Consider the following 18,354-nt stretch of genomic DNA (forward strand, 5'->3'; position numbering starts at 1 on the left):
AGACTGTTGATAACATGGTGCAGGCTGTGAGGAAGCGGAGGAATTGGACAGGGTTATTAAAGCTGAGAAGACCTTGCATCTGAGAAGAAGAGGTATATCTGTGAGTGTGTGTGTCTGTGCATGTGTGTGAGCCATGTAGATGGTGAAGCACACGCCGCTGACCTCTGCTCCAGTGGCAGGCTATTCCTCTTGTTATATCACACTGACATTTGTACATCTCACACTGATTGGGTGCCCTGAGAAATTATAGCTGACATGACACCTGAGGCCTCACGTTACTTTTAGAAAAAAATGTATTTTATGAGAAATTCCAGTCAGTCTGTATTGTCCACCAGCGCTAGCAGAGCCTCAATTCCCACAAGTTGTTATGTGTGCCTGCTTTCAGCTAAGGCTGTGCTGAGCTGAGCAAATCCTGCCACCATATTTCATCAGGGTCTAGAGAGGGGGTGGTGGTGGTGATGGGGGGTTTCCTCTGTGTGTTACAGTTATCCGGGTTCTCCTGCTCTTTATGGTTGGGGTGAGGGTAATCATTGTTACACATGGAAACCCGAGGCCCACTGGTAGAGAAACGGCACCCCGGGGAGACAGCGAAGAGAAAGGTCTGGCTTGCAGTGCTTCGGCAGGCTATGCACTCGCACTCCCAGCCATGGATGAAAACAGAGACACACGCACACGTGAGTGCGAACGTGTGCCCTTACACACACTGACACATTGACACTTGAACACAGACACATGCGTGCACGTAGAGATGTGGCATAGCGTACAGCAGGTCCTCCGGGGCTCAGTCTCATTGACCTCAAACTGTTCCGCTGAGATCTGCTGTCACTCAACCATGTTAAATATAATGCAGTCACACACTCACACACATAAAGTAAAATAGTAGAAATCAACCAGTTTTGTTCTTGTGAGAGCAAGTTAAACAGATCTCAACAGATTTTTGAAAATTACACAATTTGCTCCCGAATGCTGTCATTTCTTGCCTATTAAAATAACTGCACTTATTTTCAAACTGAGTGAGTCCCATTAACAACCAACTTCTAGCATGCGAACAACTAAATCTTAAAATTCCAGCCATGGCCTGGTTTTAGTATAAAGCCATGATCGCGAAGACACCAAGCTCGAGTGCTCCATTAAACACGTTCTGCTTCACTCCTCCAGATCTCCTGTTAACCCAGGCTTAGTCTGTGTGTGTGCTGTGGCTGGGACAGCAGGGATTGTTAGGGGCAGCACCAAGTGATACCCTCACGCTGGCGAAACAACTTGCTCCCTCAAGCGACGAATCAGTGGTCGCAAAAGTTATAAGGTGCAAAAACTCTGCTGCTTCCCTGCAGCCCAATAACTGTTCACACCTTATCTCTTCTCTTAGGTTCCAAGACAGAAAACCAATTTATCTTCCTAGAAAAGGGGACACTGATAGGAGATTATGTCAGAGAGAGTTATTTTAGGTCTGTACTCTTGGGAGACTGCAACCTTTGGGTTTAAATGAGGATTTTCATATGTTTTTTAATTAGATGCCAATAGACTACACATTTTACAAGTTTTTCCACGGTGTACCTGATGCTCTACATCAGTGGCTCCCAACCTTGTCTGTCAAATGTAGCTCTACAGTCCCATCAGATGAACTCAAGTACACTTTCAATGAAACCACCTCATTCTGAGCTGAATTTAAACTGAATAGTACCTAATACAAGTGATATATATAAAAGTGGATATTGTTATCATAAAACTTTAATACAATGAACTAACAATGTGACGTTGGACTTATGGAATATTGGTATGGTTAGAGAGCAGCTAGCCACGTACACACATCAAATAAATGTAGAAGTAGCCTAAATTAGCTAGTGTTATTGTAGAACATAGAACATATTTCTATTGCAACTAGGAGGCTGACGTGAGCAGTTATCCCATTTGGGAACTTGTATTACATACTGTATAACTAATATTTACAGCCTGTATGATACGATGGGAATACAGCATTACCTGATGATTCTCACTGTTAATGTCACCATATATTGTTCTGTTTGGCTGTTTCCTGCTGAGGCTACAAGGTTGCAGAGTAAGAGCTCACATCTATAAAATAAGATAGCACAGATTGGATTGTTCCCATGCTTTTTCCTGTTATTCTACATTGTCTCTCACCTCCACCCAGCCTTTATCTGCCGAGCGGTGAATTTCTCTTAAGGGAAGCACATAGTTGAAATCCTTTACCCCATTAACCTCTCACAGTGGAGATCAGCTGCACACACACAGCCCCGCTAGACCTGAATTCTCCTGCAGAATGTCTTAAATCAGCCAGTGTGTATTTCTTATTTACACATTTCATCCACACACTGAATAGCTATGCCTGTTCTCACTCCAGCAAAATTGCATGGCGGCAGTAATGCCCAGAGATAAAAGACATTCCCCACTTGAAAAATACACCAGGACTACAAAAAGAACCACTGCTGGGCTCCAGGCGTCTATAGACATGGAGTATTCTGTAATATTAAATTTTCAACAAGATGCAGACACTGAGAACATCCTGTACCTGCACAGATATGCTACCATCTTTATTATCCTCTTCTGTATATCAGCCACGTATTGCCAACTATGTCCATCCTTTTGACAAAATGTCAGGATAAGGTAGCTGCCGTGAGAGTTGGTCAGATTGAATCTTTTCTTCCCTATTCTCAAACCCAGCCTCCTTCACAGACCCTGCCAGCTCCATCTCTGTTATATAGGCCAGGACTCTTAACACATTCTGGCCAAGTCATGTTGAACAACCTGATGGTGACATCGAGCCAAATAAAGAACACGGGAGGAGAGAGAAATGAAGGACACGTTGACACTTCACAACCTCAGAAATAAGTATCCTCCAGTGCTCAGAATATATTTTATAACTCCAGTGCTATTTAGGACGCTGTAACTACTGTAACTACTACTCTATCTACTATGACACTGTTGAAACCTTCCAGTCTACTTGCTTTTTCTTGACATAAAATAAGAGACAGTGTTTTAAATGTACACTGAATGTGCAAGCCATCAGTATGCCAGTAAGCCAGTGTACCCAAGACAAATTTCTGCACTTGTATTGTACTTGCCAAATAAAGTGATTCTGATTCTGAGCAGGCATCAGTCAGATGCAGAGAAGTTAGCAGAACAGAGATGAGAAAGGAAGGAAGGTGGGGGAGATACAATCACAGATGTCTGCTGAATTCTTTCAGGGGCCTGAACTTTTAGGAACTCTATCATAAATGAAAATGAAAAATGTTACCCTGACTTTCTCTCTGTCTCAGTCTCTTTCATCTCTACCGCCCCTCCTCCCCCCAAAATCCCTCAAACTCTCGATTTTACTCCGACTCACCAAGATAGTGGTGACTATGTAGGTTCTGTTCTGCAGGCCGTAAGTCTCATTGCTGCCTCTCATGAAGCTGGCGGTGGTCACATACTTCTCATCTTCGTTCCAGTAGCCGACCTAAGACAAGGACAACTTGTCACACTCCAGGGCCTGTATTTATTAAACTGCTAAAAGTGAAAGAAGTAAAATGACTGACATACTTGAGGATAAAAGCTATTTATCAAGTTCTGTTATGACTTAAAAATGCACTTTAGCTTTAGAGGTTACTTAAAGTGGTTGTTCACCCTATGTATGTCAATTGTACAACATATCACAATGAATAATACGTTATCTGAAGTTTTCTGAATATCTGAGAAAATACTGTATGTATAACTCAGAACAGGGTACTTGATTTTAACATTTGATAGGATGTTACACCACTTTTTAATAAGAGGTGCAAACAACACGAACAAAGCTGACACTGATTTTGTTTGTCACTTTTCATGCATCCTCACTGTCACTGCTCACTGCCCTTGTCAGTGTGATACTAAATTCATCTTATGATAAGATTTATCTGATGTATCTCGTCTATCGGCAGCTCCATTTTTGTCCTGCTCCAGTATGGTTTTCATTTTGTTAGCATTTCAGCCAAATTCCTATTATTTCAGCCCTGGTTATACACTGATAAAATATTACATTGTTGTTAATTTCACTTCTTCATTGCTACTGGAGATATTAAGGATTTCATGCACATAAAATGAACTTTTTAGAAGAATTAAAATCACATGTATTTTTCACAGGAAAACCATACCACCATATAGCTTTTAAAAACAGAATGAATAAGTCCATTTCTCAGATTGCCTTTTCCCACTCAAAGCATGTAAGTTAATAATCATGGGATCAGGTGAGAGCTGTTCTAAAAACCTATTCTCACACTTCAATGTAAGTAGTATTAAGTCGCCTGTTAAATGTGTCTTAATCTTTGGTTTAATTTTTACAGTTTTTGTCTCTTTAGAACATTCTTAGTGTAATTCTAAGAGGTTTGATAAATACAGACACAGACCTTTCTTGGCCTTATTGAATACAGTGTAAAGAGCAAATAATAATAATGAGATGCTTGCAGGCCCAATTTTTAAATAGAGTCCTTGAGCAAGAATAAATATCTGAAATTGGAGCCTCTGGGTACAGGCTTACCTTCTTGGGTCCAGATGGGGCCAGTTCCATGACGCTAACAGTGTAGTTGGTTCTGCGGCCTTTCTCGTTGAACTGAATGTGACCAGTCAATCCATCTATACGGACCTGTAATGGAGTCACAGATACTGAGTAAGTAGCTCACAGGCTCGGACTGCCCGGGCAGATGGGTAAATAATGGCTGCCGCGAAGCAAATTCATACAAGCCATTTTCTCCACGCCTGCCCTGGCAGCGGGCGTTTGCATGTCATGCTTACACGCAATGCATGTTAAGCATAGTTTGCATGTGTTTGTATAGTATTCATTTGTGAAAGTCTACATTGCCTGGGTCCCCACAGAGGTGAATGACAGACGGTGTGCGTGTATGTGTACAGTGCAGTGTGTTTGTCTTGGCTGTGTGATGGAGTTAATTGAGCGAACACAGCTTCAATCTCCAGTCTATCCGCAGGCAGATGGCTAGATTGACTCTGAGCAGGCCTCTGCACAGCCGCTCTGCAGACAGAGCCTCAGGCTGCACACACACACGGAATCACATGTATGCCCTTGTAAACATAGCGCATTTATTATACATTATTCATAGTCTATGTAGATGGGGTTTAAGAGTAAACAAATAACATCTTTGACATTAATTGTCTTTTTAATTGGGAACAGTGTTTTTGCAAAGATTTGGTGTTTTCAGTATAATGAAATAATTCTCCTTGTTCCTCGATGTACGTGCTTTTCGATGCATGAGTGTGTCTGTGCGATGCATGAGTTCAAGAAGTCACACAGCCAGTCCAGCATTTCCATTTGCATTGCCAAATATTACATCTCAAAACTCAATTGCTGATGTCATATTCCATGATGATCATGGCTGAGTGTTATTGCCCGCAGGCTTTGTTTACTAGCCATGATGTCACATTTGATACTGGAGAGCTCTCCCACGACTTAATGTGAACTTTACGCGACAGAATGAGACCTAATTTGTTCAGCCAGCCCCGACTCAGGAGCTGTTAGTCAAAATGCCACTCAAGAATTTGTGCAAGTGTGTCCATGTATGTGCATGTTTGTGCCCTTATGAGCGTGTTTCTATGTTATGTGCGCAGACCTGCTGCAAGGCTCTCTGGATGTCTATGCCCTGTCCCCAGGGAGCTGGTGGGTTGGCAAGACACTCTCCAGCGTTGCCCCTGCGAGAAATGTCTATCCTCTGTCTCCTTAAGTTCTGGAAGGCCGTGGACATGACTTTCACCCCGTCATATGTTAGAGCGCCTGTGTACTGCGAAGAGAGAGCAGACAGTTCAAACATAAGCAACGCTAATAAAAACTGATAAAGGTCTTGGCTCAAGAGAGGCAAGGCATTTTGAGTTTATTTTTTTTTGTACTCTGTGAACGCATAAATGTTTGGATTTGGAATCAATCCTCTATCTCAGCTGGCTGGGACAGTTGCTATGGCTAAAAATCAATGATAATCTAATAGCAGAAATCCCACATCTGGATCAACAAACTAAGACAGGATCAAGGGTTATCTGACCACTAAATTTAATGAAAATCCTTTCATAGCAGTCACAAACAAACCTACTAACAGGGGAAATAACCCGAGGTAACCCTAACCTCACACAGAAAATCGGTGATCACAACTCCAAAGAACATGACAACATGCCAGAGGAACTCTCAGCATATCCAACATTATTTTACAACTTCTTGAATCTATGCTTTCAAGACAGAATAAGGGAAATAAAAAGAAAAAGGAGAGCAAATAGGAGAATGAAGGGTAAATACTTTGAGTCCACTCTTGGGCACTTTGGAGTCCTTATTGTCAAACTCCATCCACTGCTGGACAACGCGGCTGACAGTGGGCTCTGAGTTATTGACGAGCTGGAAGCCCGTGATGTTCGCGCCACCTTTCCTCAGGTCTGTCAGGTCGATGTCCAGGAAACCCTAATTGGGGGAGAACGACAGGTGGAGGAAATCTGTAAAACTAATGATTTTAATCAGGTTCCGGAAAAAAATCTCCAAATTATATAATTATAATAATGTTTACCACAAAGAGAAAAACAAGAGAACTTCCATTTAAGCAGATTCAAGATTTCTAGGCATACTAAGCGTACCTTGTTTCATCTGATAGCATTTCAAATGACGTGACCATAATCTCTATCTTGATGTTAGCTAGTGTGACAATCCCACTTATTGACTTGTGACCCCTTGAAACAAATCAATGTCAACTTGCAACCCCTCATCACAGGTAATGCCTCAAAGTGGACTTCAGCCAAGAGCAGTTTGAAAGTTTAAAGAGAGGTTACTTCTTTACAGATTTTTTTCATTTGAAGGATTGTCAGAGGCCTGAAGGTGTCAAAGTATCTAGTGTTTCCCCAGAAGAACCGTGAAATTTAGAAAAACTACAGAAACATCAATCTGATTTTATGTAAAAATCTGTTTTAATTTGTTTCTTCTCCATTTAATCATCATCTAATCCTCTTTTGGCCTCTCTGATTTTTTACTGGACCCTTTAGGGGGTCCCAAACCCCAGGCTGGGAACCACTGTGCTAGATGATTAACAGGATAGAAAATGTGTATGAGTCTGTAATTTTACATCTAAAACCAGTCAACATATGAAAGCAGTGAAAACGGGTCAGAGGTAGACATTGATTTGTAAAGGGGAACACAAGCTGAAAAGGTTGGAAACCAGAGAGTGATTCTGAAGAACGCACGTTTTTAACTCTCCCATCAAAAATGTAAGGGTTGATGGCATAATGAAAATGACAAATCTTTCTTTTTCACTCAGAGAGGTGATCCCATTGAGCAGACTCCATCCCTGTCTTTCCTGAGGGACAGGAGTAGTGAGAAAGAAAATAGAAAACCTCATTTCATGGCAGGAGCAGTCTGCAGCTAATCTCTGATAGACTGAGTCCTCATAGGCTACTGTTAACAATGGCAGGATCAAACCCTTATGGGCTACTGTGAACAATGCGAGGGATGCCTCAGGCAGAGTAGAATGGAGAAAGAAGCGATTTACTGTAATGTGGTATCTCCTACTTGTATTTTTTTTTTTTTCCTCCCCTGACTATTATGTGGAGAAGACTGTTTTTCAGAGCGGGAGAAAGGCGGCAGCAGCAGCAGAGTGGGAGAGGCAGTTTCAGTCTCTCAGCAGGCTGCCTGTCAGCGTGGGGAGAAGAAGAGGCAGACGAGTGGGAATGGGTGGGAGTAGAGACAGAGTGAGAGAGCGGGGGAGACGATTTTTGTCTGCAATTTGTCGAAGATTTTAAGAGCAAAGTTTTGACTGATGAGAAGAAAAGGTGCCTCGCTGGATTGTCTCCTTCTCGCCAGGCATCTGTCAACACACACTTTTCTACCCCTTCTATGCTCTGATGTTATTTCGTTTCATGTCATTTGAAGCTTTGGCTCTCTCATGGCCATTTGTTTGCCTCAAACTCTCATTTGTTTACATTCTCTGATCCTCATTTTCACGCAGTAAAGACAAATTAAGTGAAGTAGAAGTGGCTGGCTGCTGAAAATGCTTCATGCCCTTCATGTTTTGGGAAAGGTCAGACTGGTACAAAACAAAAGCTAGCTCAAGCAAAGAAGAGGGGCCGCGTTCAGTCTCCATCCCTCCTCTCACTGCCATCTCCCTAATGTACCTGTGTGCGTTGCCAGGTGTCCATATTTCTCAGCTGAACAGACAGAGTCGTCTTTTTTTCTGCTCCATGTATGAGCTAATGCAGTGCAGTGAGCTGAGGAGGTTACTATAGAAACTAGCCTTTCTAACACTGGACATGGCGGGGGGGGGGGATTTCAGACAGATATTTTAACCACATTTAGACATTTACTCAAATTCTTTCTTCTGTTCCCTACTGCACTGTGCTCACCCTGTTCTGTTTTTCAGAACACACAGGCATACAGCTGCAGACGTACACACAAGTAAGTAAATTAGTAAAATTATGAAAAGGCACAAGAACATAGAAAAAGTAATTTTTTTGCACAAACCTTTTAACAGATCCCTTATAAATGATGGTGGCCACTTTGCGTATCAGCTGTTATTACCATCCAAGTCTTATCATTTAAAATTGAATCTGGCAAACTGGCCAGACAAGAGAGATTGAGACAATCTAAAATCCCCGGCAGTGAGAAATTGTTCAAGCCAGCAGCTGCATATTAATGCTGTTATTACTACAGCTTCTGTTGATGTCAATTTTCTCTTCATTTGGTCGCATTTAGCGAGTTTGAACGGTGCTGTAGGGGTCTACATACCATTTGCGCTGAGAAAATGGCAGCAGACAAAGAGAGCTAATGGATATAAGCTTGCATACATTGGCTCCCTGACCTTTTTCTGTCACCGTGAGTCTGCATAGATTTCTGTCTCGGCTGTCAGAGGTTTTTCTGGTATGTAAGTCTACTACTGTGAAACTGTTACGTCTGCAGCTTTGACAGCACAGGGGAAAAAAAATATATTGGTGTAGCCGAAGAGGGAAATAGGGTGAGAGAACATAAAAGACATAAAACCAGACAGTTTAAGGCTAAGTTATTAGACACATGCAAGTATATTAAACTGGCAATAAAGTGCTGAAAGTCCGAAATCCTGCTAGAAGCCACATTCAACGGCAGTGCAAATTCACTCGAGGTATGAAAGTATGAAGAGGAGTATGTGGAAAATCTTCACAGAACTCAAAAAACAAATAAAGACACCATGTCACAACAATGACTCCTTACCAGGTTAGCCAGGATGTAGTGGTAGCTCTTTGCATTCTTGCCTTGTTCAACAATCTGGAAGACAAGGGTAGAGGAGAAATAGAGAATTAAATTCCTGTATTACATACACATACATACATAATACAAAAACACAAGGTCAGGTTGTGTGTGTGTTTTTGTGTGTGTGTGCATCTGAGAGCGAGGGGAGGCTTTTGACAGCGTCTCAGCAGTGTGCCTGGTACAGTGTACAGTACTTGACCTTGTGTGAGACAGACAGAAAGTAGGCTCACAGGAAATCAGAGCAATGGGAGTCAACACTAAACAAACTACTTTATAAAAGGGCGACTAACTTCACAAATGTCAGCTTTAATCTGTGTGTAAAAAGGCAACATATTAACAGATTACCAACTCCATTTAATAAAAGTTATCAAAGTGGCTTAAACAAAATGACAGAAACAGCCATGACTAAAATGACCTCTCCTCTGGAGTCTCCTCCTCTCCTCTCTCCTTTCTTCTCCTCTCCTGTCCTCTCCTGTCTCCTCTCTCTCTTCCTCTCCTCTTTCCTCTCATCTCGTCTCTTGACTTGTCTCGTCTCATCTCCTGTCCTCTTCTCTCTCATTTCCAGCTGTCCTCTCCTGTCTCCTTGTCTCCTCTCTCATTTCCTCTCCTCTTTTTTCCCTCTCCTCTCATCTCTTGTCTTGTCTCATCTCATCTCATCTCCTTTCCTCTGCTCTCTCATTTCCTTCTCTCTTCTCCTCTGTTCTCTCTTTGCCCCCTCTCTCATCTTTTCTCCTTTTCTCCATTATTTTTCCCCTCTTCTTCTTGCTTATTTCCTCCTCTCCTCTCCTCTCCTCTCCTCTCCTCTCCTCTCCTCTCTCCAGTAATAAAAAGTATTACTGTGAAGAGCTATGTCTTACAACTTTGTTGCCTTTGGCCAAACACCCACTACCCAGGAAAAAAAAGAAACAAAACCATATTATATCTACTACACACAAACCACCACTAATACTGTTCATATATTAAATAGCAACTAAATAAATGAATATCAGATATATATAACCACAAATAAAAGTGAGTCACACCCTAAAAGCCAAAACTGAACATTAAAAAGCAAGAAATCACAATTTTTACTACAAAATAAACAATTAAATGAAAATAGGAAATAAAGTCAATTGACTTAATAGAAGTAGTAGAAAGTGAATGAATAAATCAACATTTAATGCAGCTAAACTGCCAAGTAAACCTGCAATTAGTCATCCATTTGTAAACATGATACTGTACACATTACTATATTTGCTCCCCCCTCCTTTCTGCTCTTTCCTCTGTTTTCAGTGCAGTTCCCCTGAGAGCTCTGATTTGATCTTTGATCTAATATTTAAATAACTTACAATATTCTGCCTCCCCTGGAACTCCATCACAGTCTAACAATATCATCAAATAAAGCAGTGTGTCAGGGCTGAACTGTGCACAAGCCCCTCTCCCACGCCTACTGTACACTTCATATCTCTTCCTCTGCCTGCGCTGCTGTCATTCTCTGACTGTGGGCGACACAGGTCGGCCGAGCACCAGGGGTCAGGGTGGTTTGAACATCACAGGGAGAGCTGTGTAGTGTAGTGCCAGAGCTGGTTTATTTATAAATGATGCAGTCATGTTGGACACCACTTTGACTGACATTTAAATGCAGATGTAAGATGAAGAAAAAAAAAGATGGTGACACTTTAAGTGAATGTCTACTTCGCCTGTGCATAAATAAAGAGCCGGCTATACAACAAATAGCATACCGAGGCAGTCGCATAAAATAAGGCCGAGTGGGTAGCACTCATTTAAAGCCATGCACCATCCAATTAAGAGCCTTAGCACAGAGGATAAAGAATTTCAATATCTCCATGCATGACCTCACTCCTCTTCCTCTCTGTGAGCATCTTCCCCCTGTGTATATTTCGCTGAGTGTACTCATTTGTTTGTGTGTTATGTGTATGTGTGTGTCTAATGATGCTGTAGGTCATGACAGAAGGTGGCATTTGTTATTAATGCTGACCCCCTCAGCACAAGGCGGGCCCCGCGGCCGAGCCCCAGGCAAGGAAAATTGAGAGGGAAAGGAGGAGAGACACACACAAGGAGCTGACACCAATACACCAGACACCTGGGGGAAAACACACACACTACTGCCACAGTGGACTGTCAGATGGAAATGTTTTGGATGTGAGTCGTTTTTTAATTATACATGCAGATTTGAAGAGTCATTCAGAGTTCAGCCCCAAGAGAACGGGTCATTTTTTTTGTCTCTCTCTCTGAACACAATCCGAGTTACCTCCTCTGTTACAATAAATGTTCTCTGAGGAGACTAGATCAACATTCAGTCTGCACGAGTAGTCACCCTCAGGATACTGTCAGTGACATTATCGTAAGAGAATCTGTGTACTGTATGAGATGAATGAGATGAACACAGGAGTGAGTTTAAAGGGCAGAAGTGTGTGTGTGTGTGTGTGTGTGTGTATTCGCCATTGTTTAGGTGCACAGGCGGGGCAGTGTGGAGGCAGGGAGCAGATGTGGGTGATTGATGATGGCCGTCTGAATGGAGAACTTCTCAGGCTGAGCTCCTGTAAACTGGTGAGAACTGATGCAATAACCTTAACTGTAGACACCGGGCCATCAATAACATTCACACAGAGCAGACATAGCCTACACATACAGATGGGAACTATCTGTGTGCACGTGTGTGTGTTATGAACACCATGAAAGTGCACATGTTTTTTTTTTCCTTATAAAATCACAACTGTACTGAAGACATAATCATCAGGATCAACAAGCAAAACAATACAATACAACAGATGTGCTATATTAGTTACTGTTGCATGTCTGTAAAGCTTGTTATATCACAGCACATAGCAGCTACATCACAGCAGACATTTACTCATAGTAAAAACACAGATGAGCAATCAGTGACAGGTGCAAATACAGAGCCGTGAACTAGCTGAACTAAGAAGACTTGTTATTATACTTTATACTGCGCTTTGTTTGTATTCTGTGAAGCATGGCTCTCGATTTCACACAGGAGACATAGCAGCTTACTCATTTTCAGCAGTCAAGACATCGTTTTGTACTCGTCATAGTAGAGGAAAACGTGACAGATGAATAGCTAAAGTGCTCTAGGTGTAGCCAGCGTGCAAATATACCATGGAAGCGTAATGTAGATCACTCTGTATTCATCAAGGTCTTGTTATTACTAGTATATATGAACTGTTGTTATTAAATATAACTTTTAAAGTAATATGGTATCAATGGTAAATGGTAAGCTACTGTAGTTACAAAATTAAATGCTCCTTGGAAGTTATTACTGTTAGCTAATTAGCCCGACATGCTAAGTTCACATTAGAGCAGACAGACAACACGGTTTAATCCATTTCTTAAACTGTTTGCTGTTGTGTTTTTGGAAAGGCTGTAAAAAGATCCAAATGATTTAAATGCTGAGTTTAATACTACACTTCACCTTCAACATGCAGTGAAATCCAAGGCTTGACATACCTGCCATGCCTAGTTACGGTTGCTAAGCTGTGATTGGACAATCTCTGTTCAGGGGAGGATGCCAGGATCCTTTTCCCTTTCAATAGTACGGAGGTGAGTAAGTGATGATGCTATCACAGAGGAACTGCCGACTCCAAATGCCAATGCTGTGTTATTTATCGCTCACTCTCCTTGATGCTCCAGGAGACCGAACACCAAAGCAGTCCGCCACCACCCAACCCCCACTTTTCATTCATACCCCCTCTGCACTGCCTTGTTCTTCGGTGTATTTTTTTTCTTTTTATTTGTCCAATACATTTTCCCTGAAGACATCTTTTAAGTATAATGTGCTGGCTAATTACTCAGTTCATAATAAGCTTAATATGTTTCCAAAAGGAATATTCACTGACAATGTACAAATTCCTACTTGTATCATTGGGAGCTAATACATCACATAACGTACAGTACAGTTTTATTTACTATGAGGTTGCATTCTTTAAACTGAAACTGCATTATGCTGTAAATTCTAATATAATCACATAATCCCCCATTCGTTGCAAAAACAGAGAAAAGCTCTTTACCTTTTTGAGGATGCCAGTGAGCCTCTCAGTCTCACAGTCGATGATAATCTGGCCCTCCTTCCTCTTGTCCAAATCCTGGAACACTTTTAAGAAAGAGGCCTCAGTCATGGTCTCCACATTAACCGAGGTCACCAGCCAGTTCCTCTCTGCTGCCGTGTCCAGGACCTTCTGCAGCACTGACAGGCCTGGGTGAGAAGAAGGTAAAGAGGTGAAAACTCTCTGGGAGATGTATAGGAACTAGAACTCTGGGAGCTAAGTGTGTGGGCATGTACACCAAAAGTTCTGTAAAGAAGATGAATGAAGTAATGAATGACTAGGTGGGGTATTCATTTACTGAAAGTGAACCACGAGAGTCTACATTTTATTAGGCGGCGTGAGAGATAAATTATGTGCAGGTTAATCTTATACTGTGTGTGGTTACATTATGAGCTGAAAGATAAATTAAAACAACTCGAGAACAAAACAGAAGCCGTGCAGAAAACCAAACTGCTTGTGATAAGCTTATCCATCAGAATCTCCCCTGTAGCTTCAGTGATAAAGTGTAATGAGTGGGACAGTCCATTAAGCACACTGACACGTACAGGTGTGCTTTTCCAGCTCGTACAGCGCCGGGCTAAATAATCACCACTTCCACACTAACAAATAATCAGCCCGTGCATCATCATGGACGATGCGCCCGCAGCCAGCTTTACGCCCTCCAAGCACCAATTACAGGTGGCGCTACTCAATTACACTGTCACCGATACGCTGCTGAGACACTTGAGCATCACAGAGAAGCAGGCGGAGCAGCCAATGAGCTGGGGGCTCATGCTAAGACAGAAAATAAAAGGCGATTAGGGAACACATTGATCTTGAGCTCTGATTTACAATCTGACTCACTGTTGTACTCCTTCGCTGCTGGCAGTGGACCAATCAGATTCCTCTCGAGCTGGCAGCCACAGTTGTTCCACAGAGTAAGCAAAGTAATTTCACCCGCAGCAGACTGGCAGCCATTACCCAAATGAATTATAGCAATTACAACATTTAGGAAAGTAAACTAATACATGATGTAGCTGTATTTGGTTTTTTTCCCCACTAAGCTGGCAAACACTATTAAAGCCACCATAGGCCTGTACATGATGTGTTTTGCATATCCTCCAGGCTTGTTGGTTCATGTTCACACAGGCATTTTATGCACATTGAGCAAATGTAAAAATGGCTTATCCACAAACACAACAATGCAGAGCCTGTCAAAAGAAGAATAAGAAATGCATTCACAGCCTCTGAAAGACGATTGCCCAGCCTCATTTGAATGCACACCAGCTGCTCTCCAGGCAATTTGTGCTGGCTTATTTGACACCAGGTCATTAAGAAATAAAAAGATGGATGGTGCTTCACCTCCACATATGACCACAATACAGTATATGTAAATAAATTAGACAAGCAGGAAAATGCAGGGATGTTGAAAGGAGGTGATAAACAGGGGTTTGTAAAGCATCACTGGGAAGGTACATGGGGACTTATGGTGCCTTTCATGGTGTCTCTTTCCATTCACTGTAGCTCATGAGTGAATAATTGTAGTCCTTGGTGCTGACAGATTTAATAGTAGCTGTGAAACCAATGATAGGCATGGCAACACAGGAGACAGTTAATCACGGTCGTGAATAATGTCAGTGGATCCTGAGGAGAATGGACAACTGTCTATGAATGGAGTCCTAGTGTCAGTGGAAGGTTTCAGCACCATGGACAGCACCATACCACACCATGTTATGAAAAGGAGGCTGTCTACAGCAGTTCACTTCTTTTCTTTTGTTGCTCCCTCTTTAATCGTCTTTATCTCTTGCATTTATCTGTTTGTGAATCTGCCTCTGCAATATGTATATTATGTTCCAGCTCTTGAGCATACAGCTGGGCAGCAGTCAAGATGCGCTAAAATTAGTGCTTGAATCTCATCAGCGCTTAGTGTTGAGACTGTTCTGTGCTGTAATGTATTACAGAGACACCTGGAGTCAACTTTCCTTCAATGTTATCAGTGTGGCTGAACTATTACAATTCTTATCTCTACATATCTTCCATCTGTTTTTCATAGCTCCCCTGCTTCTTCCCTTTCTCTTTTTTGTTTTAGTTTTTTTGGCTCACTGTGTTTGCATTGAATATCCTCTCGCCTTTTTTTAATGTAGCTATGTGCCCTGATGCTCCCCTATAAATCAGAGCCAGTCTGACAGGGGAGGCTCGTAGGACTAGCCAAGGTAAAAATGGTCCTCTCCAAAGGCATCCTGGAAGAGAATAATATCATAATAGAATCTGGCTCTCATAAGCACCCTTTTGGCCAGAGGCACTACATGGAGACCGGGGAACCAGGCAATCGAGGGAAGAGAAAATAACACTTTGGGAAACCATTTCCTGAATATTGTTTATGATAGGTTTAATGGGCTATCAAATTTGTTTTCCTGTTCTTGGCTTCTGAGAATAAAAACGAGAGGCACTTTTATTAGCGGCTGCTGCACAGGAAGACAGCAAGACAGATGTTAATAGAAAAAAGGGGAAGAAGCTCTGGAGATGGCAAAAAAGTGATATGCATATGGTATATGTGTATGTCCTTGTCCACTTTCAGATAATGGACTGAAAAACTAGAAATATGAATACATAAATTAAAGAACTTTTGGTCTCTTCATAGGCAATATCATCAAGAAGAAGATATTAGGAAGAAACACACACTCAGACACACACACACACACACACACAAACACACCAGACAAATTTCTCACAACTAAATATGATTTTTCTTAAAGGCTTAAAATAACCCTGTAGGAAGGGTGACTGCAGCGTAGTATCCAGGCAACAGAGGACTACTGATATGGATTTCACTGGCTCCATCCCACCACTCAATCACACAGGGGTGACCCTTCACACACACACACACACACACACACACTACTCAACAGTTTGTGAGTGGATAATGAAGGGATCACAGAAGATAAAAAAAAAATCTGTGGGACATGTGTGGCGCTACGGCCATCATACATCAATAGGGCTGGAGACCACTGTGAAATCTCCCCTGTCAACGCCTGATAGTGTGCTGTGCAGAATGACATGATGGCATCTGTCTCTTAAAGCTCACTTAAGCCTGCTTATTTTTCTCACACAAGTCAAAAACATGAGCACATAAAAGCTGCAGTGAGCCCTCATGCTGCAGTGTGCAAATTTGCATCTGCAAGAAGCACGCTTTAAATACATGCATGCTTTTGGGCGTGCGCACACACACATAAAAAACATACATGCATTGTGGTCATGCTCCAAAACCCACAACACCTGGGACAGATGGCATGGCATTATGGGAAGGACACAGCTGATTGGTCTAGAAAGGAGAGGAAGATGGGGAAGCAGGAGGCCGACAGGTGTGCTACTTTATTTCTCTCTGCCTCTGCAGGAGCGTTATTAAGTTGTTTAAATTGAGCGCCACATCACTTTTTGTGTTTTTTTCTTTCTTTTTTTTTGGCATTCTACTGGAAAGGGACTGTTGCAAAGCACATTACTGTGGAGGACTGCTCAATGAAAAGCATTATCTTTTGTTCTATTGCGAGATTTATCTATTAGTCAGTGCAGGTCAATGCTTCTTTTCAGTGTTCCTTGTCTGTACAAAGATGGTGGTCTAAAATAAATGTTCTAATGGCTGCTCATTTCTGCACAATAGCTACGATTGACCTCATTGCTGTCACCATGGCAATCTGAAAACGACTAATGGTGGTTGTTGGCTCTAACTGTCTTTATGTAAATGTAGTAAAACTGGATATTTTCCTTATGTTTGAGAAATTCAGTGGTAAAACATAAAATTTCGACGCTGAAAGATGAATGAAATGATGATATGATATGAGAAGGAAAATAATGTCAATGTCAACCATAACAGTGACTACACTCATGTAGGATATTGTATAAAAACAAATGAACGCTAAATAAATTCTCTCTCCTACCTGAATCAGAACTGTACATGTAGACAAACTTGGTCCATCCGTAGTGGTCGATCACTCCCACCAGGGCGTCCTGGAGCTCGGGCCTCAGCTGGATGACGAACTGGTTGGCCGTCTCGATGGGAAAGGACGGCGTGACGAAGCAGACATGCAGTGCTCCGCAGAAGGACATGAGCATGTTGACCGTCTTCCTGTCATACAAGCCGATGATGGCATACACACCTTTGGAGAACTGGGAGCAAACTGTGAGTGACAGAAGAGAAAAGGCAGAGAGGGAACGAGAAGAAAGTTACCTTATTAGAGGATTATGGAATATTTGTATAAATCTGAGAAAAATCCCTCTAAAAGTAAGTATCAAGTGGGCACACACTACTCTGATGCACACCACTGTGTCTGTTTGTAAGAAACCATAAAATAAATTGGAGATTTGAAGCTTCATGTAGTTGGTTTACACTTTGCATAATATGCAATAAAAATTAAATATGATTGTCTGTTATGTCTTGTTTCTTATTTTGTGACACATGCATTATATGTAGGTTTGTATTGACTGTACTTTAAATCATGCCGTACAGATTTCTTCATGTAGAAGTCAAATATGTATTGAACTGGAGCTGAAATTATAAGTCAAATAATCAGTTAGTGGATTAACTCCAGCTTCTTACATGTGCAAATCTGCTGCTTTTACCCATCTTACATTATAATGAATGTCTTTGGAGTTTGGACTTTTGATTGAACAAAAAACAAAAGTATCTGCAGAAATCATCTTTGGCTAGAAAATTATGATTAGCATTTTCATTATTTTTTAATGATTTATAGAGCAAACAGTGAATCCACTCATTGTAGTCAGATTGATCATTAATGGAAATAGTTTACTTCCAACCCTATATTGAATTACACTGAGCTAAACTGAATTGAATTCAGTTACAATAAACAGAAATCCAGACAGAAGTTTTCAACCATTTTCAGCTGAAATTAGCTTTAATAGCCTTGTCCATTCAACTATCCTGTGGCATGTTTATGCAAAGCTGGCCTGTTGGTCCATCTGTGTACCACCGGCCTGTGTGTTTTCCTTCAGTGGGAGGTGGAGGAGGTGAAGGCAGATTAGGAGTAGAGAGGTTAATCAATGCATCCCCAGGGTTCCATTGACATTTTA

General features: G+C 41.6%; 1 protein-coding gene across 1 annotated transcript in view; it reads right to left on the reverse strand.

Moving 5' to 3' along the window:
• The window catches only part of gria1a (glutamate receptor, ionotropic, AMPA 1a), a 65,700-nt gene that overhangs the window by 32,251 nt on the left and 15,095 nt on the right, over positions 1-18,354 (reverse strand). The window contains 7 exon segments of the mRNA XM_018675486.2: positions 3,344-3,454; positions 4,511-4,615; positions 5,595-5,762; positions 6,266-6,424; positions 9,191-9,244; positions 13,255-13,439; positions 17,205-17,444. Coding sequence (XP_018531002.1) covers positions 3,344-3,454; positions 4,511-4,615; positions 5,595-5,762; positions 6,266-6,424; positions 9,191-9,244; positions 13,255-13,439; positions 17,205-17,444 — 1,022 coding nt within the window.

This window comes from Lates calcarifer, linkage group LG8 (genome assembly GCF_001640805.2).
Source record: "Lates calcarifer isolate ASB-BC8 linkage group LG8, TLL_Latcal_v3, whole genome shotgun sequence".
Taxonomy (NCBI): Eukaryota; Metazoa; Chordata; class Actinopteri; family Centropomidae; genus Lates; species Lates calcarifer.